The sequence below is a fragment of the Crassostrea angulata genome, chromosome 3 (assembly GCF_025612915.1).
Source record: "Crassostrea angulata isolate pt1a10 chromosome 3, ASM2561291v2, whole genome shotgun sequence".
Taxonomy (NCBI): domain Eukaryota; kingdom Metazoa; phylum Mollusca; class Bivalvia; order Ostreida; family Ostreidae; genus Magallana; species Magallana angulata.
In genome coordinates this window covers 10,725,547-10,744,560 of record NC_069113.1, presented here as the reverse complement: position 1 = coordinate 10,744,560, position 19,014 = coordinate 10,725,547, and the positions used below count along the sequence as shown (strand labels likewise).

The following is a 19,014-nucleotide window of genomic DNA, read 5'->3' as shown; positions in this document are numbered from 1 at the left end:
TCATCAAATTATGGGTTTTCTCTACAGTATTTTTCATGTAGGCTTAAACATCGGGATCGAAATACATAAACTTTCTTGAAACAAACCATACTCAAGTTTGGTCACATGACATAAAATGGCAGACAGCGAAGAGAGCAGTCCACCCTCTTCACCCGATATTCAAGACGGTGACCCAGGGAAACCCCGTGAAGTTACAATTACGAAATCAGAGACAGGATTTGGCTTTAATGTCAGGGGCCAAGTTAGTGAGGGAGGTGTTCTGAAGTCGATTAATGGCGTGTTATATGCTCCTTTACAACATGTCAGTGCTGTTTTGGAGGGGGGAGCAGCTCAGAGGGCCGGGATACGGAAGGGAGACAGGATACTAGAAGTGTAAGTACAAATGTCAATTTATGTCGAAAAAGCTTGTGTCAAAGTCACACTGGTAAAATTTGTCTATGGTTTGTTTGGATTATCATGTACAATCTAATGTCGGCAAGTTGTTTACTTAAAGTTAAAACTTCCAAGAAATGCTTTCAGAAACAGCAGTAGTTTAACTTTGATATTCGTTTGAACTAAAGACATATATGACACTGAAAGTAAAAGTCTTGGTGTAAGATTAAGAGTTTGGAAGTTGTCACAAAAGCTATTATCATTTTTTTCTCACACTGTATGTATCATATCAGGCAGGTCTACACATACAGTTTAGATTCAGCTATATAGCCTGAATAACCTAGCTTTATTTGAAGAAGGTTTATTTAGCGTCTTAATCATACTTTTTCTTAAATGAGCATTTTTACCAAAAGTCGCAATAGTTTTCAACTTTGAACTGATATCTGAAAACAGTATAAAAAATCACCCTTGAAAAATATTACTATTTCAGCACAATTATTAATAGCCATCAAAGTTCAAAATGTTGTGAGGCTAGCTATGTATAACTGTTTATCTGTGACCAAACAGCTTAGTACTTTTTAAATGGACTATCAAAGATGAACATTTTTGGTTATCATGATAATCAATTGGTATTAATTCAGCACAATGTGAAGTAATCACATTTAAGCAATGATGCCTCATGGAACACAATATGGTCTACAAATATTCAAGCAATAGAAATGCATGTTTTGATTACAACTGCTAAAAATAGGGACATTTAAACAATTTTTTCTCTGGGTTGCTTTTTAAAAAATACACAGTATAAATTAATATAGGTTAATTGTCACTTCCTTAATGTTATATTTAAAAAGCAGAAATGAGATCACATACAAGTACATGTAGCTTAATAAACTTACTTCAAATAGGTAAGTAAAGCAATGTAGGTAATTCAAGCTACATAGCTTCACCTAATGATTGTACTGGACCTGCCAATTGAGTATGCATTTCTCTTTACTCGGTAATTCATTGACTTTCTCTGTAAGATGTGAAACAGTGTTTTCAAAACTTGCAAAATCATTATTCTGATCTGGACCCTCTTTTTATGATTTTAAGTTACCAGTAAGTGAACTACAAGTTACCAGGGTAATGCAGATATATAAATTGTAAAATTTTTTGAGAAAGCCTTCAAAGGTACAAAAAAATGATTTGTAAGTTATAATCTATGACAGTGTTGAATCCCGATTAAATTGATTTTTATAGTGAGGACAATAAACTTGCAGATACAAATGAATGTCCCTGATACTAGCCTTTTTTTTTTTTTATTAATATTTGATTTCTAGCAAACATGTAAATACTTCAAATGTGGCTCTGACAGCTTGAGATGCAACCATGAAAAATAGTTCAAACATTTTACAATGAACTCAATGGAAAACATACATTATATATTCTGTGAACAGGGAAGGTCTAGTCATTGTTATGTTTTAGTTTACCATAACATAAGCTCTCGATTATAATTAGTGAGCAAATTAAAGTTAGAATTAAAATAGTTCAAACATTTATAATCAAATCAATGGAAGCTAGATAATAGATTATGTGAACAGGGAAAGTTCAGTTTTAGTTATGTTTTTATTAGGCAAAAGCTCTTGATTATAATTAGTGGGCAAATGAAAAATGGGGCTTATTTAAAAAAAAAAAAGGGTTGTCAAAATTTAGTATAGATAAAAAGTGTGAATATGTGAAAAAGTGTAAATATGTGAAAATGAGTTGTACTCTTTATAACCTAGTCTGTTGCTTCTAGTTGTAGCTATAATACATGTACATGTAGTGTATGAGCAAATCTGTATAGTAACAATTTTATGCTAATACATGTAGATATGACAACTTTGGTCATTTTCTCTCTTTCCATATGCATGCCATATAATGAATGAGTTGACCTGATAATAAAAGATAGCATGTCTGAGGATTGGTCCGCTCCTCCCTGTCTGCCCTTGTTGAAACTTCAGACCCAAGCCAGAAGCATAAATCTAATGTTTTAGTGTTTGTGAATTCTGCTACTTGGATTTTATTCTTTGATAGAAGCACTGATATACTTGTATTAGATTGTGTCTATCTTCTATCATTAAGGGAGCTGAATTTTGTTAATGGAATTATATTGAAAGGATTGGTTGAAAATTCATCTTTTCAGACCCAATCAATTCAAAATCTACCAGTAATATTCATTGCTTTTTCTCTGAGTTATTCCATTGACTTTCTTCCAAAACTGCTACGCCTTCGCTCTCCAGAAGGTGCATATTTACACAAATTTGCAGACTCTTGATAAATAAAATCAATAGGATTAAGGGTCAAGATACATAGGTCTTCTTTATGTAAACAATCTATTTAATAGTATTCATATATAACCACTAGTTTCTCAGTTGTGTACATACATGCATGTATATAGATGCACCAGCTTTTATACAGTATATAGACGATCAGTCATTATGTAATGTACTCATCAGCTTTAAGAGGGTTTTGTATAAGAAAAGACAGTCTTTAAATAATTTTTTTTTCTTATGATTTTGATGATACACATGGTACAGAGACAGAATAATGTCAATTCATGTGATAATTCGGGGTTGGCTTTTAAATTGCTATTTGACTGCATGAATCCAATATGGTGCATCCATTTTATTTTTATTTTAACTAGTGAAGTTTATGTTAGATATATTGTCAGTGTCTTGCAAGCATTAAATATGAGTTATAGAAGATTTCTTTTTTGAGCAAACTGCACTGGGCTCTTCATACTATCAAGCGCATGTTTGCCAAGAAAATTCAAGTGAACTGCATATTGATTTGAGATTTTTTTTAATGATTTTTATTAATACTTTGCAAACTCATTTGTAAATACTCTGAGCTGACATTTTATGTCAATGTGTTTAAGTTTAATCATTCTAATTAAAGTTAGACTTGTAAATCTGCTCCTTAATGATACGCTATACAAAATCTTAAAACATCCAGTATGGGCCAATCTCAGAGTGACTAAACAAATAGCCAATGAAATTACAGCTGTCGAAATCTTGGCTGGTAGTTCAGATAAACAAAGTCATTGGTAAGTGCATGTGTCGATTCTAAGTTTGTGTTATTGTTGTTTGCATGATTCTTGAAAGAATCGCAAATTGGACAGATATCAATTTATATAGGTACGCAAAAGTAAAAAACTTCCTTAGAATAAAATAGACAACGGAGCATTATAATTGTAAGCGATAAAGCTATCAAACTATTTTGAGCTTGTTTATTGAAACTTGAATCAGATTGGCTAAAATATTTATTCATAATTGAAAGGTCGCTCTGAGATGACCTCATATCAGATGTTGTTAGATCTTGTATAGCGTATAGTAGAGGAATGCATATTGTTTTACAGGTCTAATTTTAATTAAATTGACTCTTTGATTTTCTAAATGCCACAATATTTTTTCACAATGATCATATTGATGAAGCAAGTATGTGAGTTATTATCACTTAAACATTGAATGTTTATATTTGGATGTCTTGGTCCTGGAACACGTACACCAGGCCATGCAGACAAATTAAAAACGGCTTGTTAGCTCGGTATACTAATTTGTCTGCATGGCCTGGTGTGTTATAGGAAAAGCATTCAATGCTTATATTTATATGTTGATTTGTATGAAATGTTTGTGTATTGTTGCTTTAAACCCATTTTAGATATATGATCTTAGTCAGGGATTAGCTGCAGGTCTGTAGACCCCTGTCTGAAAAAATTCGGATGGACGACTTGGGAGCTACAGTGCCTCCCGTAGTAAAAATCTGCAATTTATGGCGCACAAGAATCTGCGCTAGTTGGGTACTGATTAACCTTATTTACACACAAATTCTGTGAAAAAATTAGTACCATTAAATTCTTCATGCAATTTCCTACTGATATCGCCTCTTTCCTTGCCTCAGACTTTCCCCGAAACACGCTAATCGACCTTGGAAAATGAAGTATGTTAATTCACGTCGAGATCGAGAGTCGCCATTTTTACATGTAAACAAACTGTACCACTTCACTTTACGGGGCTGGTGATGGTGTTTAAAAGAATATCAGAGGCAAGTAAAGTGACGATATCTGTAGTAAAATTTTGTGCACCGTAAATTGCAGTTTTTTACTATGAGAGGCACGATAGCTCCCAGATCGTTCATCCAAATATTTTTTAGACCAGGAGCTACAGACCTGCAGCTAAGTCAGGGATATGCAATGTTACATGTATATATGACCATCATGTTTTAATGCAAAACAGCGGAACAGCGGAATTAAGTACTCGCGTAAATAAAGAACTTAACAGTACACATATTTTGGAATCTTGTTGGATAAAATGGAATCTGTGTGTGTATTGACAGAAATCATGTGAATGTGGAGGGAGCCACACACAAACAGGTGGTGGATCTAATAAAGAGTGGAGGTGACTCGCTGGTTCTAACAGGTAAGTGTGGAGAGAGAAGCACAGTTCGCTGGGTTCAAATTTCATAGTACATGTATTACTAATTGTCGCCAGTAGATTTGAAATTTTTTAAAATGAATGGTCTCTATAATTAGGCTCCCTGTGAAGGAGAAAAAAATGGTTGCTGTTAGTAGACAATACCGGTATGATTTCTAACCAGTGTTATAAGAATAAGCCCTTTTCTTAAGAGCATCAATCTAACATGAAAGGTAACCCCTATTACTTTTAGGTCATAGGTCATCAGGTTGATGGCAAAGTCCTGTTCAAGTGATGTCTGACCAATATCTTTTGAGCTTTAATTAAGTTTAAGTCATCAAACTCTATACACGGTTTGATCTAACTTAATAATATCATGTGTACTGGTACCTCATTTGATTTTCAGTTCACATGATGACCTAATAGAATATCAGGTCAAAAAGTCAAAGGTCAGAAAATTAACTGTCCAGATATCTGTGGTAAGGGGGCATTTATAGTTTACAAACATTTCTTCTTGAATTTCCAAAATGGTAGAATGGACTCCACAACTTAGAATTTGCATGCTTAAAATTGATGGATCTTGTGTGTTGTTCACTGTCATCAGTCCTCTTTATAGTCTTTAGAAAATGCTCCAAATGACTTAAATTGAACATAACTTCATATAGTTATCAGTAATTTTGTAATTTTTGTAAAGTCAATGACTTTAGTCTGCTGTAGTCTGAGCTGACACCAATTTTGAGTGGTTAAACAAGCGTTGGATTATTTTGATTGTTTCTGAGGTTGAGTGAGTTTGACATTGGATGATTTTGAGTGGTTTTAAGGTTGAGAGTGTTTGACGTTGGATAATTTTAAATGATTCCTAGGTTGAGCAAGTGTTGGATTATATTAATTGTTTCTTAGGTTGAGTGAGTTTGACATTGGATTATTTTGAATATAGTACTTAAGTTGAGCAAGTTTGTTGTTAGATTATAATTTTGAGCCTTTCCTTGGTTGAGTGAAGTTGACATTGGATTATTTTGAATTGTTTCCTGGTTGAGCGAGTTAGACCTTGAAATACTTTCAGTGGTTCTTTAGTTGAGCAATTTTGACGTTGAATTATTTTGCAGTGATTTCGGTGCCAGAGCAGGTTGCAGAGAGGTTGGAGCCCAGTGATGATTCCTCAGGTCCATCATACATTGACTATTCGGAACGTCGCTCCCTCCCCATCTCAATCCCCGACTATCAAACAGTGGAGCAGGGTGGAGAAAAGTTTGTGGTAAGTGCTGGATTCCAATTATCACCCTGACTTAGTTCAGTAAATTCTTACACAGCAGATCAATTCATACTCACAAGTAAATAGCAATGGCGAAATATTTTTGATTGACTAGTCATAAAGTAGGCGTATAAGAAATCATCAGAGTACGTTATCTTAAATTTTTACAACATTGGGATTTTTAGGGATTTCAGCAATCCCAATAGAGATTTCCCTTTTGAACTGATTAAGATTGAGAGAATCCCATCTTGTAAAATATTTCACAGAGAGCTTTGTGGAAAATGAAAAAGGAAAACTTAACAAAACAGGGAGTGGGGGAGAGAGAAATAGAGAAGTTATAGGTAGAACAGAGAAAGAGAGTGTGAGTAAAAGGGATACATAGAGACAGAGAAAGGAGAGGCTACACAGAGAAATACTGAAGTATATATTTTATTTTTACACTGTGGATGTGATAAGTATGTCATGCACTTAAGGCATCAGACAAGGCAATTAGAGATAGTTAAGATACATGAATTTGAGATTGCATATGATGATGTTAAGTGAGTGAACTGTTACAAAACATGAGGAGTTACGAATAAAAAGTAATTACTTGTCTTCATAGTTACGCAGTCATCTATTTAGCATTGAAATGAAATGGTAACATTGCTACTTACTGTAAATTCCTTATTATTGAGAAATTAATTTTCACTTAAAATTGTGATAAGCACATCTTAAGGATTTAAAAATCTCGATTCAATTTTTCTGACGGGTGTTAACTATTTGGAATTATTATTAAAATTTGGTGTTCATGACTTTATGTTCTCGCAATTTGATGCAAAACTGTTAAATCCTGTAATTAAGTACTCGCGTAAAATAAGGAATCTATACAGTACTGTAAACAGTGTATTATTTGATGTGAAAAATATCCATGAGCAGCAGTTGCATGTTCTAGGATATATTGCATATCAAACCAGTATTTCAGAGTTTGACATTCATTGTTTGCGAAAATTAATTTTGCAAATATGGTTACCTAGTTTTCAACCTACCATTTGCATATACATATTTTGAAAAATGACAAATTTAAGTCCTTATATGGTTTGTTTTTGCTATATTTTTACTGTAACAGTATTTTAATAGATACAAAGGGTATACACATTAACAGCCAACTTTTTATTAAACAGATGTTCTCCTACCGTCTGTTCAACCTTCTGTATTTTAAAAAAAAAGTTGTTATTTTAATTCATTAAAAAAATCATTATAGAATAATAGAGCAAGATGTTTAATACATGTATTAAAGAATTATTGATTTTAATATACTGTACAGTAAAAAAGTTTCTGATGTAAGCATCCAAGTCAAAGAATTAATTGGGAAGAGAGGCTTGTCTTGCATTGAAATTGATCTCTCTGTTCTTTGTTCTGTAGAGTAGTGGACATAGCTTGGTTTTCTTGTTCTATAAGCACACAGGTCATTAATTTTTTCCTCATCCATTAATTTTTTTCTCATGCATTGATTTTCCATGCAGTACAACTATGGACATTGTAAAAGCAAGTTACTTGCTCTGCAGGATGGTGTAATTGTTAGAAATTATTTTGAACCTTCCTTAGTTAAATACTCTGTACTTGAATTGAATGGTTTTAATGTATTCAGGTGTAGACAGATTAGAAAAAATAAAAACAATTACAATATTTGGATGATAATTGCGTGACATTGTTATGAAGATGAAAAGGAATTTCCTCCTACATCTTTGTTTAATTGCTATTTTTTGTACAGAATATTTTACTTTACCTTATTCCTTTTATCAACTTCGAATCAAAACGTTAATGGAGTAAGAGAGATTATATATTAATATTTTTTCTTTTAAATTATATGTCAAACTGTTACCAATCTTGGTCTTTCTTGATGCGCACTGATTTAAGTATAAATGATAAAAATTTGTTTAAATTTACTGTATGCATGGCATTTAGCGATGTACTTGATTTAGCAGAAGCCGCATTCTGCCAAAAACGCTAAATAGAATACACTGCCAAATGTAATATGTTTACAGTAACTTGATAATATTAAGTTCTGACCGGGTGAAATATCACCTGTAGTGTGGCTGACCAGGTACAGGTAGAATCACCTGCAGGGATTGGTGGCAAGCCAGGTGATGAAGAACCATTAACTTCTGTTCACAGGATGTTCAACATCCAGCTCAGTCATCATGATCATTACAGCAGTAGCCATAACCCCAGAGTCAGGTGTATCGACTTTGTGTCGCTGATTTCAACACTGCTCTCGACAAAGATGTCTTCATTGCTATGCACCATGATTTGTTTTAGAAATTTTTATTGAGTTGTTAACACTCAAGATAATCATTGAACTTTTGTGGTTTGAATTTGTCCTGAAGTGCAAACCGTGATTGTCAGGAAGTCGTTGGATATGGACTGAATGAATTTATCGTGAAGAAGTTGCGAAAAAAGCAGTCGGATTGTTTATCTTGGCTTCTCTCCATTCATACACTAACAATCTTTGCACATTTACATAAAGATCAAAAACATGCATTAATTCAACATTGAATGATGATTTTATCAGTTATGGAAAATTGCCCAGTGTCTTCTGATTTTTTCCTTTGTGCTGGGAAAATTTGCCACCACACTTAAGTGACTTGCTGGTAGTGAACTGATCAGTCCTCTTGATACTGATGATCAGTCTTAAACTCCTATGTTGGCAGACTCGGAAAGCACAGTACAAGAGGTCAGATAGATACAGTCTTGTTGCTTGTTGTGTGTTAAATGAAGCATTCCATGTCTATAGACAGCTAGATGGCCTTATAAGTGTATTAAAGCCGGTCACTTTGACATATTGGCTGTCTTCTGTTCATCCTCCAAATACAATGCTGACTCAGCAAACCATTGTCATTGTCTGATTAATGTGGTGGTAGATTTAAAGCCATCTAGTGATATGTAGAAGTTGCCCTCGGCTAAAACGGCTAAAGCTGCATATTCCGTGTACCGGTACTTCGTTTTGATACTAGTAATGATGCTAATCATGTGTCTGATGTCCACAAGCTTTTACCCAGAGAGACAATTTATATAGACCAGATTATTTTGTTGTACACAATAAAATGTGTACATTATCAGAATATGATAACTTGCCTGCTTAGTAATCCTACTCTGGTTATATTGTTACCAGAAGAGGACATTTATTATCAATAAAATTTAAACCCTTTAATAAATAATTTTGACTAGCATTTCAGTCGAAGGTTAAACTAATATTCATTTTCTCATACATGTATTTTGATTCAATAACATTATGTCTTTGGATTCATTTTCAGGTTTTTAATATATACATGGCTGGTAGACACTTATGCTCAAGGAGATACAGAGAATTTGATGGTCTACACTCCCGTTTAAAAAGAGAATTTCCGGACTTCAATTTTCCAAAGATGCCAGGAAAGAAGTTATTTACCCTATCAGAACAGCAGTTGGATGCTAGGAGGAGGGGGTTAGAACAATATTTAGAAAAAGGTAAAATGAAAACATGCAAACAAAAAAGTTATGCAGAAAAATGTTCTGGTGGAGAGGGGGGGGGGGGGAGAGAGAAAAGTAAAACAATGAATTTGCTCATTTGAGAGCTAAGTTTATTCAACACAATGTTATTACAATGAATTTATGTTTCAATAAAAAAGCATTAAACAATTATAAAAAAAAGAAATTTCCAAATGAAAAATTTCTGGAGTTTAATCTACCAAGTAGGAAATAAACCTAAAATAATAGATTTTATTTCAAACACAACATGATCATTACAACCTTCATCTGAATTGGCCACAATAAACATTATTTATACTTGCAGTTGTAAAAATAAGGAAAAGAATTCAAAGCATCTCATTCAGAAAATCCGCCTTGTAAATTAAACAAAAAAATTTTCCTGGTTACTCAATTACCGGTAAGGGTTGTTAAATCTGAAAAATATCCATTTTATGAAATAAATATGTTCTTTTGGGTTGCAGATCATACAGATCTGAAATCCTAGTCATGCATGATTAAGTCATTTTAATTCTAAATTTTAATTCTGGTTCCACTAAAAATCACTTCTCTTATGTTTCTTTATCTTTTATAATGATGAATAAAACAATGTAATGGTATTTGTAATGGTGTGGAATTCAACATTTCAATAGATGAATAATAAAAATGTTCAAAACTTAAGATGTCTTATTTACTGTACATGTATCTTTCTTTTCAAAAGTGATAATGTGGATAGATACAATTTTATAAAAAGCATTTAAATCAATCTGACTCCATTCTCTTTCATTTCTTTTAAAAGTAATGTCTTTATAAGCTAGCCTGTCTTGAGTCACAGTGTGATATTGATAATTGTAAAAGTTAAAGGAGTATATCAATTAGTACTGACTTGTTTTTTCAGTATGTGCGGTGCGGGTGATCGGAGAATGTGACTACATGCAGGAATTCCTGGCCGCTCCCGAAGTCGATCAAGTAAGAGGAAACACTTCATTGATTGGTATTCAGTTGTCACCAAACAGAATGTCTGTATGTCAAAATTAATCAGGGTTTTGAACATTTACAGGAGAACAATCACACAAGTTCGGAAGTAGAACTGAAGGTACTGCTTCCTGATCGAAGTCTCTGTGTGGTCAAAATCAACCGCAACGATACAGCCGACGAGGTGTTCAAGGTAAAAATGGTTTTGTTAATGATTATGGTTATGGATATATATTACAGCACAACTCGAATGTAATGAACACAACAATAACAAACTCTTGTTCATGTCCCGGCAAAGTTCTTATGCAGTTGAACTTCGATATCTCGAACACTGATATGTCGAATACAATGGATATGTTGAAGTGATTTGTAAGTCCCAACCACTTATTTCTTAAGTTTTTCACCCTCGATATCTTGAATACTCGGATATCTTGAAGTTTTTAAACAGTCACATCTATTTCGAGATAACGAAGTTTTATTGTATAAACCTACAGAAATTGTGGTAAAAACATACACGGCTATAACGTCCTGCTGGCAAATTCTTTTTTATCATTTAAATAACGAATGTTTACCACTACAAATTTCATTAAAGATACATGAAACTTTAGGATGCATATACAAAATACTCAAATTCAAATATTATACAAATATTTCTGTAAAATTGAAGTAAAAAGGTTATACATGTACTGACATTTTTTGTAATTGACTGTAAGATTGATTTTATAACAATAGTTTGAATTACTGTCTGACAGCTGATTTTTTTTATAATGAATTTGCTATGAGATTTCTTAAGAATCTGCTATAAAAGTATAACAAAATTTGGCTATAACAAAGTTATTTCTATGGTCATTTGAAATTCGCTTTAAATGAATTTTGCTGAATATGCATTCTGTTTTTGCTCCTATCATTCAAGCAAAGTCCTATAATGTCTACATTTTTGTATGTAGGCTCGAGTAAAAGCAAATTTGACGGTAGAAAATTGAATCATTCTCAAGGAATGTATTCAAAAGCTACAGAATTTATATACATATAATCTGATTTGGATCAGTTGGATTGTTATTATAAACTTAATTGATCTTGACTTCACAACCCATTTTATGCTTGTATAAATTCTATAGCTATAGAGTTTATTTCTGTAATAACCGTAAGCTATTTTTGTTACCAGGATAGTTATACCCATGAAATTATTTCACCTTGAACTATTGTTTTTATTTGACTCCTCAAAAAGATTGGTGCCCTCAATATCAAATTTACACGTTTTAGTTTATTTCAAACCAAACCAAAAAATTAATTAATTAAAAGAAGAAAGGCTACTTATTCTTTAAAGTCATCAGTTTATATTTATTAGCTATATGATATAAATAATCTTTCACACTCAGGTATTTACCTCTATGATTTTTTTTTCTTCTTCAAAGGCTGTTGTGTCCAGATTAAATTTGTCTGAGGCTGCTGCTCATTGCTTTTATTTATTTGAAACTGTGGAATATAATTTTGGTAAGTTGACATGGAAGACTCAACTGTTGTTACTGAAAATAACTTTTACTGAATTGAACTGTTGTAAGACATGATACCAAAATTTCTAGTGAATGAGTTATTATTGATATATAGATATATTTAAAATATGCTTGTCATGAAAACATGAGAATAATTAATGAACTAATACCAAATTAATACTGATTTGTGTATACTAGTTACGAACCAATACCATTGTGACAAACAGTGAGGATTCTGAGGAATTTGTTGAGCATAAAACAATATGATTATGTTAAAAATCTGATAAGTGTGAGCAGAATGCTTGATTACAAATGATAATTGTGAATTACAGACAGGAAGCTGCAGGGCTCAGAATTCCCCCACAACATTTACATACAGAACTACAGTACCGCCACCTCCACCTGTATCACGCTGCGCCGGTGGCTCTTTTCCCCCGCCCTGGAGACCATGCTCAACTCAGATCAGCAGGCCATCAACTTTCTCTTCTGGGAGGTAATGAGTATTTCTAGCTCTTGTTGCATCATCTGTGTGACTATGAATTCTCTCATTTTACGATATTTCGTGGTTTTGTTGCATCATCCTGTGTGATTGTGAATGCTCTCGTTCAATGCCGGGAGAGGTTTAGACGATGCTGATGTTTAGATTGATAAATCGAGTAAACCTCTGTTTGTATCTGCAGGCTATTGATGGCGTAAATAAAGGACAAATCAAAACAGAAGATAAACTCTACGAACTGAAAGCCCTGCAAGAATCCAACAAAAGCATTGAGGTAAGTCGGTGCATGGCTGATGATTCAGTCAAGTGTTTGTCTACAGAATAATAGACAGATTGACTACCATTTGTAAAGATTTATAAACTTTAATTGATTAATAGGCATTAATAGCCTATGATTGGTAGTCATGACACGAATAGTCTAGAATTGATAGTCATGCATATTTTACAGTTGATAGACATCTATAGTCTATTTCTGACATACATCAAAAGGCCATTTTAGACTACTTTTTTGACTATGCTGATAGACATCTATAGTGTACCAGGGAAAAGTATCTACAGACTCTGTAAATGAAATGCATCAATAGTGTACAAGTGACTTTAAGGCAAATGCAGTTTTCAAATAAAAGACAGCAAAATTCAAGAATTAAAAGGCATCTATTGTCTGAGTTCTGTAATTTTTACAGTGATGAAAAGCATTTAGTAATTACTCTTGCCAGTAATATTTTTTTATGTTAATCAGTCTGTTTGACCTTTATACTTTACAAGGATTATGAAACTTGGCGAAATGTCACGAGGCTCGTAGTCTTACAGGACATTCAAATATATATTGTGTGTTAAAATGAATTATGTTTTACAATTGTTAATGCTTAACAGTTGTTTCTAGTACATGTTTTTATAAATTTCCTGTAAATGATTGAGAAAAAGGACACGAACAGTAAGTGATCTTGTACCTCTAATGAAAAGAGATATACTAGAAGTCAAATATCTGCCCCCCATTTTAACCAAATTTTAAATACCGATAGTATCGTATCAAAATCAAATCTTCATAAAACATTATACAAAGGATGTCTATCACATAAATTTTTGACAATAAAATGTTTCTGTTACCAGTAACAATTTTTATGATGAAGTTACTGGTATGCAACTAGCAATTACAGATATCTCTTATACCAATTATCTCTGATTCATTCTAGTTATCATTATAGTTTTGTTCCTTAATAAAGTCAAATCTCGTTATCTCGAACTAGATGGGACTGGTTAAAAACTTCGAGATATCCAAGTATTTGAGATATCAAGGGTAAAATACTTAAATTTAAGTATTTGGGACTTAAAATCACTTCGACATATCCATTGTATTCGAGATATTAGTGTTTGAGATACCAAAGGTCAACTGTATATATCCTTCCTGGATTTGTTTTCCTTATCTATAGAGATTTGTTGTTGTATTGTAGTACCTGAAGGTGGCTCGACAGTTGGAGGGTTACGGGGAGGTGGTGTTCCCCCACTGTGCCTGTGACTCCCGGAAAGATGGTCATGTGATAACTGAGATTGGATTCGAGTGCTTTAAACTCCATGCCTGCAAAAATGATGGAACTCCTGAGGTAAGATTGCTACAAAGGCTTTGTAAATATAGAGTCCTGTACAGTGCTTATGTTTCAAAATGGGCAATTGGTTTGATTAGTTGTGCTTGAACAACTTAAGAATGTGAATTTTATTGCTTTGGCATAAGAACTTGTATTGTTATCTTTAAAAGTAATATAAAACGTGATTGGTAGTGAAGTATCTCAAAGATTCATGATTTTGCTCTGCAAATTCTGACAACTCATCAATACAATATTTTATTCATTGATTTTGGCAACAGAGCGTGATAACGTGCAGAGCACTACAGTCAACTGTCAAAAGAATTGAAATAATGTGTTAATGCACTCGATTTGCACATTAATTCAATGACTGAATGTTTCATGTTGCATGGATTTGATGTTAACAATTACTGTCAGCGATAATCCAGGCAGTGAAAGTCTTACAGTAATACAGTCTATTTGGTGTTGCCGCATAGCGAAAACTTTATTATTGGGTTCCGTACAAATTTTTTTTATCATAATGGTCTCTGATGTCTAGAGAATGTTATAAGAAATATAAGTTGGTATTGGTCAATTTGTGATAGAGCACAAATTTTATTTGCAATACTGGTGCATAAATTTAATTGTACCAAATATTTGATATTAAAATTTTCAATGAAATGGGTTAAATTGATATTGCATTATCCTTTTTTCATTCATTTATAATTGATTTCTTCTAATTTTTTAGTCTCAAATCATCGAGTTTCAGTGGAAGGACGTGAAGTCTTACGATGTAGAGGAGGAGGGAATGTCCTTTTGTTTTGAGTATGCCCGGGCTGGAAAGAAATCCCGCAATGTGCAAATATTGACTCCATATGTAAGTACATTATAAACTAAACTGATAACGCAGCGAAAAAAAGTAATAATGTTTTAATCTCAACTTAATTTACATAACTTTATGTTAGGCAATAAATGTGAGTTTTTCCGCTTAGGCTGCAAGTTTTTTGTTTACCTTATTTAAGATGTACATTGAAATTGATGTAATCTTGACGTAATGTATAATTTATGATGTACATATACAATTACACATACATTTTGTTATATATTACAGTATGTGTACATGAAGGAATGCTTTGACCGAGTTTTTGAAGAGAAGGAACAAGAATATGCAGTTGGTTGTCTTTAATTTGTTTTTTGCATATCAGGTCCATTAAAGTTTAATTACCAAATATTTTGGTCATTAATAATTTTGGTCATTAATAAAAGTAACAGACATAATAAAATTTGATATGAATTAGAAATTGCCAGACAAAATAGATTAAATTTTGTCACTAAATTAGTTTTTTTGTCCTATATAATAATTAAAGGGTAAATTAGGTTTAGTAATCTTCCAATAAATCTGAAACAAAATATACAAGTTGATGGTCTGATATTTCTTGACATTCAGTTGATACATTGCAAACAAAATATTTCTCTCTTGCAGTGATGACTTTCAAAATTACAGAAACTCCCTGAGGCCAAAAGTAAGTGAAGAAAAAAATCAATCATATTCGATTATTGATTCCTAGTCGTCTTTTTTTTTCGTACATTAATGTGAACATCTTTTATTTGTCATAACTAACATTTGCATCTTTTGTTTTTTTGTTAAATGTATAAGCCCTAATATCTTTCACAATAGACATCCTTATGTATGAATGCTTATGATGTAAATTTTTGCTAATTTTACTATGGTTAATTGAACGCACCTTTTTCCTTTGAACAGAACAGCTGAAAAATTTAGTGTTCTTGAATATTGCAACAAAAAACAAAAGAGATGTCCAGATGTCAGAGCAAAAGTTGAAAGCGTGAAAGATGCCAAGGAGAGAAGAGATCCATGATTAGCGAATACTTTGTTGTTGGATGGTTTCCATAGCAATAGATGTGTCATGGGACAACTACTGTGTCAGGTCCCGCCTTGTATTTATTAATATTTTGATTTCCTGTTGATTTACAGAGGTTAAGGTGATTCTTCAAATTTGATTTGACTTTGACAGATGAAGAACACGATTCTTCTTGGTCAATAGAACAATAATTGTTCAGTGTGAATGATGAATGCCATGTACATGTATTTGCTTTTGACAACAAGGTGAATGTCTAGATCATGTTATAGATTTAGTTTTATTTGGATGTGGATTATCTAGTCAGTTTAGGGTATAAAATCATCCATTGTTGCTATTTGATAATAGCAAATTGTTAGTAATGCCACCAGATGTTGATGAGACAGGATATTCTCTGAACAGGTACACTAAGATATTGATGTGGTACCAAACATTTGTGTTATTACATAATTTTTCTTTTAGACACATGCACATGTGTAAACATGAACAATAAGAACACACAAGCACTGCTAGGTTTGTGGTTGTTTAGTTTTACTGCACTGTGCACATACATCATGTAACCTGTTCAAATCCTCTATCTCTCCTGTCATGTTTCTACATTAAAATCTACTTTTAACCAGTTGCCCAAATTAAAGTGTTGTCTGGTTCAAAAAGCACATCTTAAGCCAGAAAAGATGAACTTAAAAATTATCAGTTTTTGGCTAGAATTTTAAACTACTAGAAACCTCCCCCCCCCACCCCCACACACACACAAACACACATACGCTCTTCAAGATATGTTCATGGTGGTTTAAATGAGGGTTACTCTTATGTGCATTTTTCAGTAGATTTAATCTTGTGTTCTGGTGTCTACAAATCAAAGCTCTTGGAACATTTTAGAACTGCTCTTTTTACATATAAGTAAGGAGATATCTTGTATTTTGAACAAAGAAATTGCATAATGCAAAAGAGTAGAACTTGTGCATGTATTTATATTTTTGATTTCATGAAATGGATATCTATGTATATGTTTTGTGTGTATGTACATACATATATCTGATGAACGAATATATTTACTAATATTAATAATTAATGTTTTTGAGGCTATAACAATTTTAAGTCCTTTTGAAAAAAAAATTATATTAGGAATAGATTTATTTTTTGGGTAGATTAATTGATATTGGGGTGACGCACATGTCCACCTTCTGTTTGAGAAAGAATGAGTTTCTTTATTTCATCAATTTTCATGTGAAGGACTCAAGCTATTGATGTTAAAAACGTCATTAATGCAGGGTTTTTAAACTGTAATATAGAATAAAATCACTGGCAATTGTTTTCGGATTATAGTTCAACTTGTTCATGTTGACATTTATGTTAAGGTATGTCAGAAATTGACACTACCTGCAAAAATAGAATTTTATACATGTTTATATATGGGAATTATCATCAATGACATGCATTTTTTAATCCTTACTAAATTTTTCATGACCATTTTTTAAGGAGGCTGGGTGGTCAAATGAATTAACCCTCAGATCTTCCTTAAACTTTAAAATGTACTATTTCTGGCCATAAACCAATATTTAGTGAAGAAAAATTCCATAAAGGTATTTTAGCTTTAAAATTTGAAAATTTTCCTGTATCTTTATATAGAGCTCTTTGTCAAAAGGAGGTAAATAGAGTCCTAAAATGGCCACGACCTTCAAGCCCTCTTAAAAATATCTGGAAAATAAGAAAATAGAATTTGGTAAAGGGGAAACTTTTGTTTAGTCTCTTTTTCAAAGATGTAATTACCAGTAATACTTGCATTTAAAGGACATTTGTATTTAACGCGCTCTTATTCCACCCACTTGCCCCATACTCGGTAGAATCACATATTTTTATGCTTAGTTCAAGCTTGCCGCTCTTGTATTTTTTATGAAAGCAAAATATTGATGAGAATTATACAGCTTTCAATGGAATACTGAATAAATCCTATACATTTGTAGTTACCCAGATATGATATACATGTTAACCCGGATGTAATCTTAATTGAAATCACCCAGACAAACTAACATCTTATTGAATTATCTCCTCCATGAAGCAGTCATAGTGATGAGTTAAAATCCAGGAGTATTATTTGTGTTTGTCTCTTTATTTACGTATGATTTACGTGTACAGTGTATGATTTACGTGTACAGTGTTGTACAAAAATCATGAATTGTTGTGAAGCATCAGACGTTTTACTTTCTATTATGAGCAGTTGACCTGTGTTCTTCACGGACTAGAAAATTACCACTATACTCCTAAACTCTGAATTGTTTATTGTTTATGTTGAATAATATATAAATATATATCATTAACTGTTTTCAGTGAAATTAAAGTTATGATTATGAAATAAAACTTTTTTGTTTTGTTTTGGTGTGATTTGGAGTTATCCCCCTTGCAATCTTATGCTTGTACTTTTTAGAAATCAGTTCATTTGCCAAACTGCTGGATTTGTTTGAAATATCAGGAAGTTGACTAATCAACTCTGTTTATACAAATCACAATACATGTAATGGGTCAAAATAGACAACTTTCATGTTAGCAAAACTCCTTAATGTGCTGTCAATTGGTTTTCCCTCCTTAATATTACCGACTTTTCAGGACGCTATTTCATTATTTTGTTTAATCATGCTTAAAGGCTTAAAATGCTTATAGTTAGTCAAGAAGGCGGATAACTTTGAAAATTATGAAAGCCATTGATGGCAAATTCTTCCTGTGTTTCTGGTTATCTCTGTGCTGCAGGGTTTGAACAGTGAATTCTTTTCTCTCAAGTCAAACATGATCAAACAGTTGTTAAAGAAAAGATATTTATTCCTTTACAGAATAAACCAGATTTAAAGACACTAGTACTGACTGCAGGGCTTTTCCCTCAGTTATTTTCATGTAAATAGTGAAACTTCAGTGTATTATATTGTAAACTTCAGGGTATTATATTGTAAACTTCTGTGTATTATATTGTAAACTTCAGTGTATTATATTGTAAACTTCAGTGTATTACTGGTATATGTACGGTAATATCTTTCTGGGGCACTAATCCTTTGCATTCAATTGAAGGGTAACCTGACTTTGTA

General features: G+C 32.6%; 1 protein-coding gene across 2 annotated transcripts; it reads left to right on the top strand.

Moving 5' to 3' along the window:
* The first annotated feature begins 101 nt into the window (after positions 1-101).
* Positions 102-18,311, top strand: LOC128176468 (sorting nexin-27-like). Of its 2 annotated transcripts, none has more exons than XM_052842848.1 (14): positions 102-372; positions 4,729-4,811; positions 5,912-6,060; positions 9,351-9,543; positions 10,439-10,509; positions 10,601-10,708; positions 11,931-12,009; positions 12,341-12,501; positions 12,689-12,778; positions 13,956-14,105; positions 14,812-14,940; positions 15,175-15,234; positions 15,547-15,586; positions 15,826-18,311. In XM_052842848.1, exons 1-13 carry the CDS (start codon positions 116-118, stop codon positions 15,547-15,549), a joined length of 1,533 nt encoding a protein of 510 aa, XP_052698808.1. In that variant the 5' UTR covers positions 102-115; the 3' UTR covers positions 15,550-15,586; positions 15,826-18,311. The 2 variants fall into 2 exon arrangements, with proteins under 2 accessions (XP_052698808.1, XP_052698807.1); XM_052842847.1 differs by having other exon boundaries at positions 10,583-10,708.
* The last annotated feature ends 703 nt before the right edge of the window (positions 18,312-19,014 follow it).